Here is a 22,076-nt window from a genome sequence, read left to right as displayed (position 1 = left end):
CATTGGCATACTTAATATTCTACAATCTTTCAAATGCCTTAAAAATGTCAATAATACATATGAAAAATGTAAAAGGCAAGTCATTTACATAAGGAATTTAAGACAAATGGGAAAAAGTATTTTTGCTCATATGGTCTCCCTCACCTCATCATATAATTGAGGAAACGTAGTATAGTGGAAAGGGCAATGGATTGGTAATCAAGTAACTTGAATTCTGGCCTTGGCTGGACCGCTGATGTGTACAGGGGGGAAACTTACTTGAACTTTCAGGACCTCAGTTTCCTCATCTGCAAAATGAGGATCTTAAACTTGGTTACTTTTAACCATAATATTAAGTGATTGATGTGACTTTTATAGCTACAGCCATTTACATTTAGGGAGAAAGGGTTATTTAGCATTTAACTCAAATTCTTGTTAAAATAAAACATTTATAAATCATCAACTAAGGACTAACTAGTGTATTAAGCCCATTGATAGAGGAGTAAAAAAATTATAGGTAAGATGAACTTATAGTAAAAGAATATCACATACACTAATAACTGCAATTATTACTATTAGATGATGAGTGCATTTAGATAAGTACAAAACAAAACAGGGCAATATGAAGTCTATTACTGATGGGATATCAGGAAGGACTTTGTAGAGGAGGATGTTTCATAATAATTTACAATATATTTGCCTTTTTCAAAGTTCTATCAAACCAATGATGTAATTTGGTCAATGGGATTCTTAAAGAAACAGAAAACGATCATGGAGGGAATAAAAATAATTTGGGGAGTGAGTAACTGTTGGCAGAGACTTCTGTGGTATGCTGGTGGTATAATCTCCATGGGACTCAAAAGAACGGATTGGTCTTGTTTGTGGCCTGGCTATGTAGTATACAGTGAAGAAAGGCAAAACTCAACTTGATTCTTTGCACGAGAGTCTTTTAACTCAGGTGAGCATGATGGACTAGTCTGATTCAGTTTTATCTTCTATGAATTTTATCACCTGTGAATCCCCAATTCACCTCTCCTCCTATAATCAGTTTTAAAAGGAGTTAAGTGCTACAAATGTTTCTCATGGCAATGAATATGTAGTAAATCATACCGAGAGAATGTGGCAGCAAAGTCATAAATCCAAGAAGCCAGACATCACATATGTTGAGCTCAAGCTATTTCCAATTAAGACAAGAAATATTTACCAAAAACCTACTATGTTCAAGGCAGTATTTCAGCATGAAATAATAATGAACCACCTTGTAAATTAGGGTGAGTGGAAATTGATGACCGTGGGTGGAAATTGACTTGGTTTCTTTGAAAATGTGGTAGAAATATTAGCAGTTAAAATTGATGGAGGGGAGGGAATACTTCAGAAGCCTCAGAAGAGGTGATAGCTTGCCTAAATTGTCACAGAACAGGTTGGCACTTTTTGCATAGGTTATATCATAAAGAAATTGTTAAATTGAAATTGTAAGAGAACTAGAGCACAGGATCCTTGTCCTCTCATTCCAATCCATTTACTTTTGTTAGCTTAAAGCTCTCATATAGACACCAAGATACCAAATGAAGGGAGAAGAACACTAGAGGAGAAAAGCCTTTCTCAGATGTGAAGGTGCTGCTACAAGTACAAAGTCACCCCCTCCCCCTCCAAGTCAGCAAAGCATTTGCAAAGACAATTCTCAATCTGGGGATTTCTTACTTGTTCCCATGCCATCAGAAGAGAACTGAATGTCAAAACTGGAACACAGAGCTCATGGTATTCTCCGTACCTATCAGATTGAAAAATATCAAGGGTTATATAAAGACAAACATCAGTTGTAATTTATTTTAAAATTACATCCATGGTCCAGCATGGAATTTTATTTCTTTGGATGTCTTGTTCATGAAAAGAAAATAAGAACCCATGTCTGATCATCATAATATATTTTTGTTTGTTTGGTTCAAACCTCTGATTTCATCAGTGTGGGGTACTTACAATATAGCAACTTCCTCTACCCGTTCAGATAGTACTTTCCCTGTAATTTATAATCTTAGAGACTTGCTGAAAAGATGAAAGGCTGCTTAAGGCCACACAGCTAGTATGTGTCAGAGGCCAGTCTTCTTGGCTATGAGGCCAGCTCTCCCTCCATTATAATGCATTAAAGTCTCTCCTTTTCATTCAACCCAGAATGAAGAGTTAGAGAGGGAAATGACTGGAAGGGCAGTCTTCCCTAGCAAGCCAAAGAGGTGTCACTGCTATTCTTCTATTTTTTATGACAAAAATGTGCATTTATCATGATTTGTAAACCACTTTCCTCATGGCAATCCTGTAAAGTAGGTGGAGTAAATATTGTTAATGACTTTTTCAAAATGAGGCCCAGAAAGCATCAGTAACTTAACTTATCCAAGATCATTGTCTGTAAGTGGGAAGAGCTAAACTTGGGTCCTGAGCGTACAGATGCAATGTTCTTTCCAATACACCACTTCTTGTTGTTGTTGTTTTAGGGAGATGTTAGATAACAGACAGTATTTCAATGTGGCATTGAGACATTTTCTGAGAGTGCACGCTGCAGCATTAACTGACTTGCTGTTCTGGAAGAGGCAAAGAAAGGAGATGCTTAAGAAGAAAATGGGGACTCGATCATTGCAGGTCATTTTAAGTTTTGCAGCATAGACTCATAGAATGTCAAAGCTGGAAGGAGGCCTTGAAGGCTATCTAGGCCCCATTTAAAGATGAGGATGTGAGGCTTGGGCTAACAATTAAAATAAATATATAATATATAAATAAATAAACTAAAAATAAAATAAACCAGTTAGTAAATTTCACTGTCACTAGTGGAAATTACAAAAAGGCAGAAAAAATGTTTGACCAAAAGTGTCACTTTACCAAAATTTGCTTCATACTTGTGAGATGTGCTCCGGGAAAATTGTCTGTCCTCTTTCACCTCTGTTATTTTTGGTTTTTAATGAGCTGTTAGAATTTGGGTAAATGTGGTAAACATGTGCCTGAGCGAGGTGAGTTTAGGGTTTATAAAGATCAGGGATTTTTTTTAAACTTTAGCTAAAGATAACTTTAAATATGATGATCCCAGCAAATGCAAAGTCATATTGCTATTACTCTGTATCAGGATGCCTCCTTTATTATCAGTTCTACCATTTTTGTCTTCTTCAAACATATGGAAAGTCTGTTTTTATGGATGTTGTTTTTATTTGAAATCATTCCTGCTTGGTGGTGGTTCTCAGATGTTTTTAGTCTGTGGATAACTTTAGTGGGGACAAAGCATTTCTTTGATATCTTATCTCTCCTGCTTGTTATCCTTTAAGAACTTCATGGGAACTGGTGGAAAGAAGGGCCTGGGCTTTCTGTGACACATCTGTGAGGTCATGATGGTTTTTTACTAAATATCACAAGTCAAATCATATTTGTGATTTTGTAGTATAGGGAATTCCCCCCGCCAACTCAGATCATAAGCTTTAGCAAATAAATCCTAGAGAGTTTCACAACGCATATGGAAGTTAAATAATTTGTCCAGAGTCACCATCGCAAAGTATCTGAATCAAGGCCTTGCTGACTAAGTCTAACACATGTTGCCTCTACCTGGAAAGGCAGCTTCCCTGAATAGCTAAGAAAAGGGTGCGGAAAGAGGAAAAGTAAAAGAACAGACTTTTTTGAGAAGGGAGGTTGGGTAGGAGGGTGAGAGATGAAGTTCTTTGCATGGTTGGTGTATTCCTTCTCGCCAACTTCCCTGTTTGTATTGAAGCAATGCCATCTTCTCAGTCATCCAGACTCAAAGTTCTCCTTTTCCCTAGAATAAATCAGGCGCTGTCTTATTCTATTTCTTGGGCCTCTGTCCCTTTGCATTGTTCAAGCTTGGGTTAAGTTCCTTTCACCAATGAGGGCCTTATTTCCATTATCTCTAAAATAAGGGAATTAGACCAGAGAGCTTAGAGGTGTCCCTTATATCTAGCGTTAGAGCTAGACATTGAATCCCCTCATTTTACAGACGGTGGTTCTAAGGCCCAGGGAAATTAAGTGACTTTCCCAGAACAACACAGGCAATACTCTGTTTCCAAATGCAGTCCTCTTTCCTTTGAACACTGATTCCCTCTTGATTAAATTATTGTAGGAATCTCTAAGGAGAACTATATGCTAGTAAGACCATGAATTCCTAGAGGGTGGGGACTATCTTTTACCTCTTTTTTGTATCCTCCTGGCTCACCACAGTGTCAGGAACATAACAGGCACTTAATAGATGCTCAGTGAATTTAACTGAAAAGTTCTACTAAAATAATTTTTACATTTGCAGAGCCATTTGCAATTTACAAATAGTTTTAACTACTTTATGTCATCTTGGTTACTCAGGGCAAATGTTATTAACTATATTTTACCAGATGTACAAACTGAGACTTTGGGAGACAAATTGGTTTGTCCAAGGTGATTCTGGTACCAAGTGGCAGAATCGAGACATAACCCCACATCTAACTCCAAATTTAACACTTTTCCCTAAGGCACAGTGACTTCTCTGAACTAAGTGCACCAACCAGCAGGGCCTCTCCGCTGAGTAAGGAGAGGAGAGACAGTCACTTCTCCCATGTCTCTGCCAGCCTGATGCTTTTGGTTATGCAATTTGGAGGTGGAAGGGACCTCATCAATCAATTAGTCCAACCTCCTTATTTTATTGATGACTAAACACTGGCTTAGAGATTCAAGACCAGGGGTGCTGAATCTTTGGCCTCAAGGCCACATGTGGCCCTCTAGGTCCTCATGTGGCCCCAAGGCCACAGGTTCCCCAGGCCTGTCCAAGACCACTCAAGTAGTAAGTGATAGAATTAGAATTCCCATCCAGGACTTCTCACTTCAAAGTCGGCACTCTTAGAGAGTTCTTATCATGAAGAATCTGAATCCTTCTGCCAGCCTCACATTGTTTTGTAAAGGAGAATACAGTGATTCTCCAGTGAACTTCTAGAAGATACCAATCCCAAGAATAAATGATCACTCCTGTTTCGTCATTTGGGAGAAGTAATAAGATAATTTACCCAAACCATAAATGATAGCTGTATGAGCAGGGGCAAAGTTAAATGTCTCATTAGCCCTTACATTGTGGAAACAGTAGTTAATGAGACACACACACTCACACACACATACGCACTGAAAATTGTATGAATTTCATCAATGACATAATGAGGAGAGAGAAACAGAGTTTATTCAGTTGATACCTTACCCATCATGCCCTGCAAAGTTCCAGGACATGGAAAAAGAAATATGGAAAAAATGCAATAAATACAGATTATCTCTGCCCTCAGGAGATGAGTACTGAACTCTTGTGCAGAGATACAGTGTACAATCTACAAGAAAGGAGGTTTTGAAAATCATCTTAGGAACATCTCTTGGCAATATTATTTTTAAAGTAAACAGGAGCTTTCTGAATTGACTGTGTCCCTTAGTGATTAGATAAAGCTTTGGCTATGACAATCTTTGGGTTTATAGTTTTATAAAATTAGAAGGCTTTGTTGTTGTCATTTTGAATTTTGACTTAAATTGAATTTCTGTTAAAGTAATTCTTCCCCACCCTACAACTTAACCTCATTTATTTCAGTAGTTTACATATTGGTGATATATGTATATGTATGTATTATGTATCACATACACATATATAGATATAAATATGCACACACCCACACATGCATGTATTTGTGTGCATCTCTGTGTTTGTATGGATCGATGGATGGATAGATGTGAGTTTTAGTAGAATAGTTAAAAATAAGCTGAGATGAGAGACAAAATGGTGTGTCAGAACAACTTTGAAGTTCTGGAAGTGTTTTATCCCCAAACTGCTATTTTTTAGCTTTCTAGGTCTCAATTAACTCATCTGCTAAAATAAAAATACTTATTTAAATGAATTATAAGTTTTCTCTACCTCTAAAAATTCTCTGAATTTGATAGGTGCCTAGCTTTGAATTAGAGGACAATAATAATTTTGTCCTTTGCAAACATTAATTATTTGGACAATTTATAACTTACTAATAGACTCAATGAGTCTTTTGAGTAATCTTTTTGGTCATAATTATATAACCAGTGTTTCATATATTGGAGATGGACACCAATTATAGTTTTGCTATAAGTTTAAGTAATGATCGACATCGAAAAATTTGAAAATTTACAGAAATGACAAGTTTAACAGATTCCTAGATGGGAAAGGGATCCCTACCTTTTATCACCCTGTTTCATGTTTCATATTTTCCCTGTATCCCTCCATCCATGTACTACTTGAGCTGTATTTATAACAATATTCCCAAGTTCTATTTTGTTAGAATACAGAATTATAAATTACTCCAATATCTTTTTAAAAAATCTTTTATTGATATTTTTATATCACCAGAACTTATTCCGATATCTTGCCTATCCACCTCTCACAGATCCATTCCTATAACAAATAACATTTTTAAAGAAAAAGGAAAAAAATGACGGAAAAAAATAAGTGAAACTGATCAATGCATCAAAAAAAGTTTGAAAGTAAATATGTGATTTCACATGTGGGCCTCCCACCTTTGCAAAACTCCAGTGCCTCCTTAGGAAACTAAAAACAGCTATTATCCTTCCTGTTTCTTTGGGAGTGGGGATGGGGGGAAGGATAAAGTATAGCATCTACTATTTTTAAGCTTCTTGTGATTTTTATGATTAATAGTGAGAAAATATTGAACAACAGAGAGTATACCACTCATTCATTTAACTATTTATGAAAGACCTCTATTGTGAAAAGCATTGTATTAAGTACTGGAGAGTGAGGGGGAAATGGTGAGAAGAATTACAACTTGGCACCTAATCTAATGATAGTTTCTAGACAGCAGTGTAAAAATTAATTTACCATTTGGAGCTGCTGCCAAACTCCCTGGATTGTCTTATATTCTAAGAAAAAGAAAGTCATGGTAAAAATTTTCTTTTAAACTGAAGTTTCCCTTAGTCTGTTTTCTGTGTGTATGTGTGTGTAAAAGAATAAGTCATTTCTTCCTCCTTTTCTAGCACAGCTTCATTCAGAATCTTCCTCCGTATCCTGTTCTCCATGTATTGAAATTGTGCCCTTTAGAACAAATAGTTTCTAATGTAAATGAAACCATATGTCAGAAGCAGTAAACTCCTGCTACCTCTTAACCTCCATGGAGCTTTTCTCTGTTAAGTCACTTCTACTGTACTGGAGCCAGTCGCATACATTTTAAACAGGCAAGAGAAGGCTGAAGAAAATGGAATGGCTTTCTTGTCTGTCTGTGTTCCAAACAGACAGCTGATTTACAGTCACTTTTTGTAATAGCCCAAGGCATCAACTGGGAGAGGACATTAGAGGAATGTGAAGGCTGGCAGTTTTTCAGGGACACTTAAGATTTGTCCTAAATATTCATGAATGCTCATGTTCACATATGCACATCAAATAACAAATAGGTATTTAGTTAGTACTGGCCAAGACTTGGCCCCAAGCCCCAGGACAGTGCCACCCATTCCTGCCTTCCACACAGGGATGTTATACTGGGTAAATAAGATATTAAGCATAAAAATAACTAATAATGGTTAGTATTTCTATAGGAAGGTTTGCATAGTAATATATATGTATATATGGACATATATACACACATACAAAAAACTACTATATCTATATATGTAACCTCATTTAGTCCTGACAAGTCTGTGAAGTAGTTCCTATGATTATCCCCATTTCATATATGAGGAAATTGAGGCTAAGAAGTTAAGTGACTTGCCCAGGGTCACATAGCCAGTAAGTATCTGAGGCAGGGTTTGAAATCAGGTCTTCTGGACTCCAAGTTCAGCACTCAGTCCACTGTACCACCTCTGATAGGGAGAGACTTTTTAAGTTCAAGGAAAAGTGACCTGATATGAACAGGATTGTTTTCTTTACTGATTCATTTGTTCAGAATTCCTTATAGTAAAACTGTATAGACTCCTTGGGAGTAGGTGTATTTAGTTTACTTTCCATGCCCTCCACAGCTCAGTGCCTTGCACATTTGCTCAATGAGAGTTTATAGATTGTTGGTCATTGTCAGTACTGATATTCTTTTGCTGGTGACCTATACTTCATAGACCTCTCCTGTTCTTCATCTTTAAACATTAGACTCTTTTATTGTATGTGCGGCCTCTAATTCTTGGACTGGAGAAAGACAACAAATAAGTTGAGAAAGTCTGGTATGGGGTAATGTGAAGCTAAATTAGTATCTATAAGTGAGAAGTCACCAGATTGTGTGAATTGATCAGGTAATTTAGTTAATAAACTTTTTTTAAACAAAATTTATTGGTTTTATTGTTATCAGGAATAAATACCATAGTTATCTTGATTTTCTTTGCCCCACTTGTTTGTAGGTGAGGGAATAAATATGTTTCTGCAAAATCCTCTCCTTGTTAGGTCAGAGGCACAGTGGCCCAGAAGTTGTTCCAAGAATCTCTGAAGCTTATTCAGAGGCCTGCATGATTTCCCCAGGGCAGCTCAACCAGTAATGAGTCTTTTGGGGACACTATGAGAATATCTCATGGAAACCAGACAGGAAACTCTGTCTCCCAGGGCAGTTTCATACAGAACAAAGTATCAGACAGAACCAAATGTCTACCAGTTGTTTACCTATGTCACCGGTTAAGCTACAACCACCAAGTTGCTTTACTTATTTCAGTAAGAAAAATAAATTCATCAAGTGACAGTGCAAATAGTGTCACATAAGCAGAAACGACTGGCTTGATAGATTAATTTTTCAATGTGTTGTTTTGTTATTGTGTAAAAACAATTCTAACAAAAAAAGAAACATTCACCTTATACCAGCAGGATATGATATGACTGATTGGAAGCAAAATTTCTCTTTTTCAATTAAGGATTGAGAGTAAGTTAGTGTTTCATTTGTAGGCATTACATTCTCAATTGCCTTCCCGTGATAACTTGGGAATTTCTTCATTTCCTTACCAAGTAGGATTGTTTTTTTGTAGATTTTGTTGCTTCTACTTTTATTTGAGTTTGCATTGACTTATTTTCTTCAGGGCTACTTAAAGCTGGGAAGTAAAAGAAATACATAATAAAGTTTTAGAATGTTGCTATTGGTTGAAATAGAAGAATAGTGTGTACTTTGATTTCTTTATCCCCTTTTCACATATAATAGTTTCTTCACCTTACAAAATAGCAATATGCTGATTATAATAATTATAATTTTTTTATTTAAAGGAATGGCAAACTCCTGCATTGAAATATTTAAATGTTTAAAACTTATAGTGGACTTCAAAAGTCAGAGGGTGGGAAAGGATCCTTCCTCTGAGGCAGAAAATGCAACCCAGATAGGTTTGTATACCTGGCCTCAGACACCTACAAGCTATGTGACCTGGAGAATCAGTTAATTAGCTAGCATTTATTATGCACCTACTATGTACCAGAAACTGCAAGTCACAAGCTTTAGTGCCTCAGTTTCCTTTTCTATAAAGTGAGGGGGTTGGGCTTGATGACTTCTAAGGTTCCTTCTACTTTTAAATCTGTTACCCAGTGATCTCTGGTTTTTCACCCACTGAAGTAACCATCATTCTAGTCTGGAAGTTAACTTTAATAAATAAAATATTTCATAGGATCATAGAGTGGAAGAAGTCTAATCTGGTCATATTAGAGGTGAGAAACCTAAGGTCTAAAGTGGCTTGCCAGAAGTCACACAGATGATAAATGATAAAAGCAGGAACCAAACCCATGTCTTCTGACCCTAAATCTGGCACTTCCCCCACCATGCTAGGATGTATTAAGTGCTGGGGATGGTCATCCTGACCACTGTTTGTTGTTTTGAGCCCATTCCCTCTTACAATACCCCTGATAAAGCTTAACAGTTGATTGCCATTCACCAAAATGTCATATCCTTGTGGGGTAAGATATTCAGTGCCTATAGCATTTTCTTAAAACTCAATCTCCCCATGCTGGAGGCATTTCTGTTATCTAAATCTTCTCCAACTTCTCCCCATCCCTTAAGGTGTGAAGTCCTAAATATCACTGAAAGAACAGATTTAGAATCAGAATAGACATTGAGTACCTGTGTGCCGACTGTTCTCAGCCAGGGATGATCAAGGTACCACTTTGACCTGAGAGAGGTTAAATATGCTGTTAGAGACACTTGTCCAAATGGACTCTTATCTAAAGCTAATACCCTTGCTTGATCACTAGTCTGTCTCTTTCAGCAGGTTGTCTCTTTTCTGAAAAGGTTATAAACACCAGGGGAAATACAAACTGAAGAATAGAATTGATTAATGTGACATATTTGAGTTTCTGCAACTGTCTCAACGACCAGTCATAGAGAGGCAGCTCCAAACACAGTAAATTAAATTTAAATTACACAGTGTTGGCTAGAAAATTGCTCCGTTAATTCAACCTTCAAAATGAAATTTGATTTTTTTTCCCACTTGAACCACCTCCTGATTTTTCATATCCTGATGATTTCTACAAGGACATCTATTGGGCTGAGTTCTTTTATTGCATTTCTCCCCCCCTCCCCCCCCCCCCCCCCCCCCCCCCCCCCCCCCGCCTTTCTTCTTAAAGGGGAACTACATTAAAAAAGCAATTCTTAGATATTCAGTTGTGGCTAAGATAAAGGATGCATTAGAGAACTGGTTTTTGTTAGATCTTGTGTCCCAACAGGCAGATGGGAAAAGTTGTATATAACACTGAGAAACAGGTACCTAAATATATCTGATCAGAATTCCTATTTTTGTTAAGGTGACTATACATACAATGAATTACAGAACAGGGAGGCAAGTTGATCTCAGCAGGTTAAAACAATGGGCCCAAACTCACAAAATTATGGTTAACATGGATAAAGGTAGTATTCAGAATTTGATTCAGAAAAGTTCAACTGTACTAGTCCAAGTCAGAGGACAATCAACAAGCATTTATTGAGCACTTAGATAAGTCAGGCACTGAGCTCATACTGGGGATACAAAAAAAGTCAAAAGCCATTATCCCTTCTCCTAAGGAGCTTAGGTTTAATCAGGGAGGCAAAATGGAAATCACTAGATATATACAAGACATGTACATAATAGAGGCAAGGTAATCTGAGAGGAGCAGGGATTAACAGCCGGGGTGGGGCCTGGGAGGGTAGGGAAAACCTACAGAAGGTGCCATTTGAGCTGTCTTAGAGGAATTGAGAAAAACTATGACTTAATAGCTGTTCACATGGCATCTGTTGATCCCAAGCTCAATAGGAACTAATAATGTGATGTGGCTTTAAAAGAAGCTAATGTGATTTTAGGCTCCATCAATAGAATAGAGTCCAGATCGAGGAAGATAAATAATTTCCACCACATGCCCGGCAATTGCTAACCCCTGTCTGGAGGATTGTGTTCAGTACTGGATACCACATTTTAAGAGGGACGCTGATAAATGGGACCATTCAGAGGAGAATGACCACAGTAGTGTGTGAACTTGAAATCACTTGATATGAGAAGATTGGAGATGTTTAGCTAGACAAACAGGTTTCCCAGGGCAGAGGGCAGCTTTCTAACCTTTAGGCCTGTCCAAAAAATGGAATGGGCAGCTATTCATGTTAGTGAGATCCTTCTGAATCTCTGAAAGTATTCAGAGGGAGCTTAGCAAGAATATCATTGCACTGTACATGTTGAAATGGATCGAAAACTTAAGGACAGAATATCAACTTTGAAACAAGTGTTACAGAGATAAAGGGATTAGGCTGCAAACTGGGAAACCAACCCCCCTCCAACAAAAACAACAGAACACCACCACCAAAAAGTAATTGCTTCCACAGACCGCCTACTGCAGCAACATAAGACTAGCCTGAACATAGATAGAATTTTCACATTTATAGAGCTACTCATGTCTCTCAGCCACACCAATACATGATGTCCTGACTCTTATCAAGAGATGCTGCTAATATTCTTTTTCCATTCCTGTTACTGGTTTTCCTTCTTCTCTTCTCACTGTCAGTACTCCTCCCTCCAAAGGCTTAATAGCTAGCATTTATATAGCACTTTAAGGTTTGCAAAACACATTACAAATATGATCTCATTTGATCCTTACAACAACCCTGAGAGTTAGATGCCATTATTATCACCATCCCCATTTTACAGATGAGGACACTGAGGTAGGTACTGATTAAGTGACTTGCAAAGCATAACACACCTAACAGACTCCCACATTTCTTTTCCATTATTAGTCCATAGACTTATTGACTATTAGATCTGTAAGGCAACTTAGAGACAATATAATCCAACTTTCTAATTTTATAGTTGAGGAAACTGAGGCCTAGAGGGAAGTAAGTGCCTTGGCCAAGGTCCCAAGCCAGCAAGTGGCAGAGCTGGGACTTGAACTCAGGTTTTCTGGTCTTGCATTCAGTGATCTACATCATGTTGTCTTTTCTGCTTTGATCCTTGGTTTGTACTATACTCAGTTACATTTGTTAATAGGTGGCATTGTAAATATATTTACCAGGAACAGATGACACCAACCTAGGCATCCAGGTGGTATAGTGGATAGAAATACTGGACTTGGGATCCAGAAGACTTGAATCTGAAGGCTGCCTCAGACTCTACTTGAATGACTTTGGGCAACTACTCAACCTCTCTATGGCTCAGGTTCATTATTTATAAAATTATGGGGATTGACTTTATATCTTCCAAGGCCCTTTTTGATTCCAAATCCATGATCTTATGATCCCATAGTAGGAAGGAGGGAGAATCTAAGGCCTAGACATATTTAATAAATTATTTAGTAAGAAACACATTTCATAAGCTACTTATAAGTTATTAATAAGATATTTAATAACTTTAATGAGTTATCTTCAAAATGTTGTAAGCAAATCTAGATAAAGTACTTGCTCTTCCACTTCCTGGAATAATCCTCTAGCCCTTGGCCACTTTACCTTAACACTAATGAATATTTTATAGGATTACAGTTCATATATTTCTAGAGGAGAAGGGATAAGGTGTATGTCATTGGTCAGAAAAGCACAGTGAAGGTTGCTAGATGAGTGTAGGAGTAGGATCCTAAACCAATGGGCATAAAGGAAGAAGGAAATCAATGGAGAGGTTCAGTTGATTGGATTTACAATCATAATAATGCAATGCTCCATAATTTTTAAGGTTTACAAATAGCTGTCCCCACACCATCTTGAGAAGTAGGTAGTGGAGAAGTAAAGTGTGATATGAGGGAAAGAATATTTGATTTGTTATCAAAGCATATATTGTTGACATGATCAATACAGGAATTAGCTTGGCTTGACCATACATATTTGTTAGAATTTTGTATCTAGTTTTGGGAGGGAGAGAAAAATGTATTTTTTATTAAAATTAACTTAATTTAAAAAATATAAAAAGAGTGCTTGGCTATGAATCCCAAGTCAATTACTCAAGAAATTGAACAATTTACTTCATCTCTCTGGTCATCAGTTTTCATATATGAAAAATTAGAGGTTTAAACTAGATGATCTCTAATATAACTTCTAGCTCTTAAGCTGTGACTATGGTAGTATAAGTATTATTACCTCATTTTATTGCTGGGGAAATTGAGGTTCAAAGAGTTGCCCAGTGTAACATACCTAGTAATGTTGATGCCAGGCCCGAAACTCAAATCTTCCTTCCTTCTTTCCTTCTGTTATCCTCTCCTCTCCTCTCTCCCTCATTTCTTCTTTTTCCTTTCTTTCCTTCCTCCTTTTTCTCTTTTTCTCTCTTTCCTTTCTTTTCTTTCTTTCTCTGTTTTATCTCTCCCTCTCTGTCTTTCTGTATCTTTCTGTGTATCGGTATCTCTCTATATTTGTCTCTTTTTCTCTGTGTCCCTCCCTTCCTCCATCCCTTCCTTCATTCTTTCATTTTTTTCTTTCCGTTAGTCTTTATCTGTATCTGTCTCTGTTTATCTCTGTCTCTCTCTCATCTATTTTGAGACTGGGTCTTCCTGTCCCTCCCAGGCTTGAAGAGCAGTAGCCTTTTACACTTTCATGGCCTAATTTTGCCCCCCTTGACCAGGCTGGTGATTCTCTACTCCTATGGACTTATATATCAGTGGCATTGACTTTCATCCTTTTATATCTCAGATCTCCCTAAGGGATCTACAAGTCTCAGCCTCCCTTGCAGCAGGGATTAGGCCCTGCTACCCTTACTCTTTGCACTGACTATATCCCTATGTCCCTAATGTGTAACTAGATTATTTTAATTTTTTTTTTGCAGAAATAATCAGATTTCGGGGCAGCTAGGTGGCACAGTGAATGGAGCACCAGCCCTGGAGTCAGGAGGACCTGAGTTTAAATCCAGCCTCAGATACTTAACACAAAAACTAGCCACGTGACCTTGGGCAAGTCACTTAATCCCAATTGCCCTCAAAAAGAATCAGATTTCAGTCCTCAAAGTCATTATCACCTATTAGAAGTGAAAAAATGACTTCGTTTATTACACATGGTTTAGCTAGAGTAGTAAGAAATAAGAGCTTTAATAATCATTGTTTTTAATTAATAGAAGTTATTTTATAGCAAAGAGTGAACTAATGGGTATTCGACTCTAGTTATGGGTTCTTTAATTTATTCAAAAAGTGATGCAATACTATTGAAGAAAAACAACATAGGGACTAATTAAATTTGTTTTTTTTAATGAAGACATGATGCAAAATGAGCATATTTTGAAATTATTGGCTTTGCCACTTCAGACCTTAAAGGACTAACGTAAGGATAGTCTTAAATGTAGGCATGTAGAGATGAAAAACCTTGAGTTTTCTTATATGGTGAACTTATAGATTTTTTTAATAAATACATTTTCTTCTCCACCCAATTATTTCTCTCCACCATTCATGGTCACTCCTTTGTCCTACTAAAATAAAATCAAATATTATTAGAGAAGCACCAGATGTTGAAAAAGTCTAGGTGTGGCAACTAATAAAATCACTTTAGTCCTGGGTGTTTCATGATCTCAGCTGATTCTCCTAGAAGTATTTTAACTTGTGAATTATTGTGTTGATCTGCAGTGAGCATACGCTTGTACTTTTCACTGGTATATTTTTTTTACTTTTCAGTATTATATATTCTTGTAAAATGAATAGCATTCTTACTTATGGAAGATACTACTCAATATATCTTAATATAAACACAGAGCAATTAAAAATAGCAGAAAATAGCTATGATAATGACTTTTAAAAATACATCCTATTTTTGTGTGACTTACATTTTAAACTAGCAGATCAGATCATACTTCTGAAAAGACTGATTTAAAATACAGACATACATACATATAGGAACTATCCTTCGAATGAAGTCTTTGTGTGATAATTTTTTAAATGACAGAAGTACTAAAGGAGGTACTGTTTCTTGACTTCATTTATCCTGTTCTGTGGAAGGTACTTACTCTGAATACTTTTCACTTGCTTAGGAATTGTTCCATTAGGTTGTTAAATGTTGAGGGCAGTAGTTTGAAAAACATTAACTTACATGGCCCTGAAACAGAGAATAGATCTTCATAAACAAAAATTGTCTTCAGATCAGTAGCTTTTATATTTATAGCTCCTCTATTACTGCAATTTAATAGAATATTATAGCTGGACAAGATCCATAGGATCATTATTTTAGGGCAAAAGAGTCTTCCTAGGCCATTATTTTACAAATAAAGACACTAAGATTGAGAGATGTTTAATGACTTGGTCAATGTCATATAGCTAAGTGAGTTGGAGGAGCTAGGATTAGAACCCAGATCTGTCTATGTTTACAATCCAATTCAAGGATTTTTTTTATCTACAAGTTAATATGAAAGTGAACAACTTGCAATTATGACTGTTCTGATGCACAGTAGAGAAGCAGATGGCCAGTGTCCCAATACACCTACTATTTATCTTTAGTCCAGACCAGTGACTATTGGCAGATCAACCAATTGCATGTAATTTAGTGATTTATTGAGTTAACTAGCCCACTAAGAAGTTAAATGATAGTCCAGGTGTCACGCAGCTAGTATGTCTCAGAGGCAGGACTTGAACCCTGGTCTTCCTGATTGCAAGGTCAGCCCTCTATTCACTACTCTATGCTTTTCCTCTACCATGGTATAAATGTATAAATGGACTTGCAAATTACTGAGACTAATCTACATGTCAATTTTCACATCTACAATTTTAGGTTCCTTCCAGGTTTAGAGCTATGATTATTTATGTCTAGCAACTCAATACAAATAGATAAATGTAATTTGGTGTTAATATGGTACTATATATATATATATATATATATATATATATATGTATATACATATATATTTTAATTATCAGCTTTTTTCTCACAAATTATTTCTTACTATATGTATTTGTTTTAACTAAGCATCAACTTACCTGAGTAGAAAAAAGACAAATTATAACCTACTATTTACACACACACACACACACACACACACACACACACACACACACACACACACACCTGTTGTTTATAATCAAAGTAACTTTGCCAATAAAAAAGCTAGCTCTTGAAAAACAGATTACTTTTTGTAAGGGGAACTGGAACAAATGACCTAGAAGGCAGCCTAATTGAATCACTTGTTATTATCATATCAGTTTTCCTGTTATCCAACTGAACTTTCTGGGCCAAAAGGACATTTGTTCCCTTGCCTTTTAAATCCTTGTTTAATCAAAGAATCCTGACCTGACATTCATGCAAATTGCTAGCATTTATCATAGGCATTAATAACTGTAGCTCCTTTCAAAAAAACTGACTGTTTTGAACTTTTTCTTTCCAAATAAAAGCAGTAGAAGAAAGAAATTCTTCTACAAAGACTTAACATGATTAAGTGCTAAGCCTTATGGAATACTCCCAGACTAGCACCCTAATGCAAGCCTTTGCCGTTATTTATATTTAGATTATGGATCAATACTTCTTCATTTTCATTTGAACTAGTTCTTAATTCATCTTTTAAAGTCTCTTTGCATTTTGAAGTTTCCCATTCCTAGTTTTATCTCCTTGGCTCATCCCTCCCCGTTTTTGTAACCTATTTATTCCTACTATGATTTGTAAATATATTTAGTACTTCTTTAATGAAGAAAAGAATCCTGCATCACATTGTTCTTTTCTCTTGGAACTAGGACCAAGTCTAGTTTGATTCAGTACTTTAAATTGAGTATTTAAAATCCATTTTGTACTTGCTATTAATGTCTAAATATACATAATCTCCTTAATTTCCAGCAGAAATAATGAGCTTCTTTTCCTCATGTGCCTCAGAATACTTTTTTCCTTAACCATTCTACATTAAAACTCACTATTTGTATACAATAGCCAGGCAGAGTTTTGTGTTTCCTGTAAGTGTAAAAATGGAGGAAAAATCAGCCTTAGATTATAAATGGATTAGTGATGTGACTGATCAACTAGATTATATGGACCTCTCTGCTTTTATATTCAATTCATTTCAGTCAGTATTTATGAAGAAGATTATCAGAACACGCAAAGATAGCAGATAGTACATCACATTTGGACAACAAGAATCTAGTATGGCTGGTACCTAGAGTAGAGGGAATAATGTATTATCAGCCTACAAAGTCAGGTTGGAGCTAGGTTGTAGAGGGCTTAAATGCCAGCCTAAGGAGTTTGTGTTTTATCCTATAGGCATTAGAGACCCAAGGAAGGGTTTTGAAAAGGGGAGTAAATATTAAGAAGACTATTTTGGAAGTTACATGAAGGAACTGGTACCTAGAGATGTAAAATGATTAGTCATATGGGTGACTACAGAGCCAGAATTTGAACCCAGGTCCTCTGAGCCCAAATCTAGCACTCTTTCCGCTGCCATGCCGGTTCTCCACATCCTGTGGACCTGAATTAGGGTGTTGGCTGGTGTAAATAGAGAAGAGGGTGTGAATGAGAGAGCTGGTATGGGGGTGAGACAGTACCTCAGAACTCATTGGAAGGGGAGGTCAAGGAAGAGGGAAGATTTAAAGAATTTCGAGTATTCGAGTCTGAGTGATTTGAGAGATGTTGGTGCCATTCAGATCAATAAGGAATTTGGGAGAAGGGACAGATTTAGAGGAGAAGATGGTAAGCTTTGCATGTGATAAGTTTGAGGTGCCTTCAGGACATCCTGCTAGACATGTCAACAATCAAATGAAAATTCAACATAGCGAAAAAAGTTAGAGCCGCACATATAGATTTGGGATTCCTTTGCATATGGAAGTTAATGAGATCACCAGGAGAAGGGAATACACATTTACATATAACTGTGTGTCAGGTACTGTGCTAAACACTTAGAAAATATAGAGAGAAATGATGGCCCAGGATTAAGTTTTGGAGACACTCTAGGGGATGAGAGGATGATGTGAGATTGAGAGATATAGTAAGAGAGGTAGAAGAAGAAGAACCAGGAGAAAAGAGTGTCTTAGAAGGCAAGGGAAGAAGGTAAGAAATAGGTGATTAACAATATGTAGTGCTGAAGAAAGGTCAAAGGAAATGAGGACTGGAAAAAAAAGTCTTGGGGAAATTAAGATGAAATCATTAGTGATCTTTGAGAGACAAGTTTCAGTAGTATCTGGGTCATTGCCAATGACAGTCAGTCAAGCAGTTAATGAGTGAACAGGTAATGACAGACAGATAGATAGACGTTTAATATACAAAATGAAGACAGTCCCCGCCCTAAAGTGAATCATTCTATTGCGGGGAGGACTACATATAAAATAATGCTGGAAACTGAGGGGATAGCTTCCACACAGAGTTTGGGTGAGGACACTACAGGAAGTAGTGCAGAAGGCTGGATCCTGGCAAAATAAGGAACCTGTATCAGGGAGGGCCAGGAGTGAGGTTTAAGTTTATAGTGGGGTGAAGATTGTTGGGAATTGTTACCATCATGAGGAGACTGCAGGAAGTGATTTGTAACTGGTAGGAAAGCAAAAGATTCACTTATCATAGTGATGAGGATATAAGAGGATCCTGCCCCCCCCCCAAAAGTATAGACTACATCTTCTAGGAACTTAACATTGAAAGGAAGAGGCCAAGGATATACTGTGATGGTTTGATGGGATTGAAGAATTTGAAGCAGGTTTGGTAGGGATGGGGCAGAAGTGAAACCTGAACATGTTTGTAGACAGTGGAGCATATAGATGAGAAGATATTAAAAATGAAAATAAAAGAGGGAGTGAATGAGAGGAATGGAGAGGAAGAGGAGAATCAGAAGGGAAGGAGGGAGGGGGAGAAAGAGAGACAGAGAGAGAGACAGAGAGAGAGAGAGAGAGACAGAGAGAGAGAGAGATTGAGAGAGAGGTGAGGGAAACAGAGAAGAAGACAGAGACAGAGAGAGAGAATAGGATCAAAGAGGAGAAGTTAAATTGAGCGTGGAGAAGTCACAAGTCACATTATTTTCTAAAAACGTAGCAAAGGAGTAAATTTATAGAGATATTTTGAGATATGTAGATGAGGAATTGAGTGATCTCACCACAGGTGGCCTTGATTTTAGGAAAGTAGCCAAGGTCATACATCTGCCGAAACATGGGGTGTAGAATATAGTTAGAGTTTGAGGAGAAGATTTGGAAAGAGTCTCTGTACAAAGTATGATAGGAATCAATCAGAAAAGATTGCTGCATCATGGTAAAGTCTCAGGTGAAATTAACTATCAATTTATAGCAATTTCTTGATTTTCTTTTGTAGCCTTTCACTACTAGGGAGTTAGAGAAGAGAACATGGATACTAGGAGTGACCCAGTATTGAGGATTATCAGGCATGAGCAGCAGAACAAGAAGGGGGCAAGGGAGTTGTGGGTGTAGAATGGTCTGACTAAGTAACTATCTTTTTGTTGTAAATGCAGTGAAAACTAAAACACTAAAAGGAAACTGCCACTTCTTATTACTTTATCAGCTGTAAAATGTATTTTCCCCCAAACTTTCATTTATTATGAAGACTTAATAATCAAAAAGAAAATACTGACACAACACTAAGTCCCAAAAAGCTAAGATTTGAATGTAGAATCTTAATTCTTGTGAAGAAAATACTTTTTGATATACCTTGTTTTCTTCCTTTTGTACTACTGCAAAACACAGGGGATCTCATGCTAGTCTGTATTTCCTCATGAAGGCACTTAACTGTCTTCAAGCTTTCTCAAAGTTCAAGTGAAAGAACTCTGGGTAAGAGGTTATTATTGCTTCTTACAGACATGCAGACACAGATACTGCAGAAAACCCACCCGTGCATGTGTTGTCGTGCCCTAGGGCTACAATAAATTCCACTTGCTCTATTTTTTCCCAGCCATTCACTAACCTTTTCTGAGCATCTGTGCATAACTTATCTATTAAAAAAAAAAAGATAGTATGTCTTAATGAGCTTCCACCATTTTTCATATCTTGTATATCACAAAAGTGTCTGTCACTAAGATTTCATTGTTCATATGCATTTGACATTTGTAACTTGCTACTGAAAAGTAAAATGAATATTTGTACCATTCTCTTTGTAAAGGAGTTGCGTTTGGTGTATCGTATCCACTTGGTCTGTTGGATAAGCTGTAACTATACTTCATATATTCACTGGATCATAGTTTTAGAAATAGCAGGGACATTAAAGGTCATTAAATCCAGTTCTTCATTTTACAGATGATAAATCAAAGGACAAGACAGGTTAAATGACTTACTCAGTGTCATGTAGCTAATAAATGCCAGAAGCAGGATTCAAACTCAGGTCTTCCTGGCTTCACCTTCTATATTCTATCTTCTGTACCACTTTGTTGTCAATGGTAACAACTGATGATGATGATGATGATGATGATGATGATGATGAAATGTGGGTTCCTTTGAGTAAATCTGAATTTCTTTTCTTTGTAGACCACAGATGACATCCTTGTGGCTTCTGCTGAATGTCCCAGTGATGATGAGGACATTGATCCCTGTGAGCCGAGCTCAGGTGGGTTAGGTTAGTCAACTTTTTTCTTACTCTTTGATTCCCTTTATTGACTTGCATGCAGCATCCCATAGAAAGGTCTTGCTTCTGAGTTCTTATGAACATACTTTTCTCAAATAATGACTAAGTTTCTGATCGGGGAGGAGGGATGGGCCTTTTTTTTTTTTTAAGTCAGATCCAATTCTGGACATTTATTGAAAAATGACAAGATTTTGCATTTCAGTACTATTTCAGCTATTGGGGACAACACATTGGATTGGTGACTTACTATTCCCATTCCATTAGCTTTGAACATAATTTTTTATATATAATGTGCTTTCCCCTCAGGTCACTTGTGGTATAACCATTTTTTTTTTCGTAAACTAAGAAATCACTTGTATTGTGAGTAAAAATTTGACCTTTCTATGATCTAAAAAACCCTAAAATTCCCACACAAAGAAAACAAACTAGTTTGAGTGATATATTTTTGATCTCATGGAACTATTGCCATAGCAGTAATATAGCTTGTGGAGTCTTTGATACATTTACGCATGCATAATATAGAAATGTTTCTTTCTTTGAGTCTTGCCATATCACCTGAAAATTTTAGGTCATACACTTTAATAAGTTGATGCTTTATTTCCTCTCTTTACTTGTGTTTGTTTATCATCCACTGTGAATGGTTAATGCAGAAAGATGGCTTCCATGCTGCCCTTTCCACCATTAAGTAATGGTTGTAGAATCCCTTAGGCTTAAGGATGACTAGATCACAGTTGGGTTTTGTTTTTGAATATTCATAACAGTGAGTATCAGGGACATTTTTACTGTTCTCAGGATGAGTTCAAGCTCTATTAAGCAGTTTTTCTCCACCTTTAACAGCCCTCCTGTTTAGTCTAATAAAATGAATGAAAGTGGGGGTTAGTAACTCCAAGGCAGCTAATGGTCTCTGCAAGACAACCCTGGGAACTCCAAGAGGCCTGCAGGTACATGATAGAATGGCCTATTTTATTACTGAGTCACAGTAATAGTGTTGTACATATCCACTCTAAAGTGGGTTCAGAAATTGCAATTCTTATCTTTCAGCTATAGCTTTAGGACCAGCTGTATAAGCATCCTTTGACTTCCCTGTCCTCTCTGAAACACAAAGTACTACAGACCTGGTACACAAGGGATTTAGGAAAGGAAAATCAGCAGCACACTCCTCTCTCCCATGTCCTTGCTTCACTGCTCAACACTTAAGATTCCTTTTCAGGGTGCTGAAGGCCAATGAGGAACATAACAGATGTTAAATCA

The 22,076-nt window shown here is 36.9% G+C and overlaps 1 protein-coding gene across 17 annotated transcripts in view; it reads left to right on the top strand.

The window, feature by feature from the left end:
• The window catches only part of NRXN1 (neurexin 1), a 1,464,789-nt gene that overhangs the window by 1,402,039 nt on the left and 40,674 nt on the right, over positions 1 to 22,076 (top strand). For 10 of the 17 annotated variants that reach the window (XM_069071684.1, XM_069071682.1, XM_069071675.1 and 7 more), the window contains one exon: positions 20,729 to 20,816. In XM_069071684.1, the coding sequence (XP_068927785.1) occupies positions 20,729 to 20,816 (88 nt within the window). The remainder of the gene's footprint in view (positions 1 to 20,728; positions 20,817 to 22,076) is intronic. The other 7 variants (XM_069071685.1, XM_069071683.1, XM_069071679.1 and 4 more) reach the window with 1 other exon arrangement.

The sequence above is a fragment of the Petaurus breviceps genome, unplaced genomic scaffold (assembly GCF_028583685.1).
Source record: "Petaurus breviceps papuanus isolate PSGF00001 unplaced genomic scaffold, PetGlider_PUasm1.0 90842, whole genome shotgun sequence".
Lineage (NCBI taxonomy): Eukaryota > Metazoa > Chordata > Mammalia > Diprotodontia > Petauridae > Petaurus > Petaurus breviceps.
Note: the sequence above shows the minus strand (reverse complement) of the source record. Positions and strands in the feature narration are given on the sequence as shown.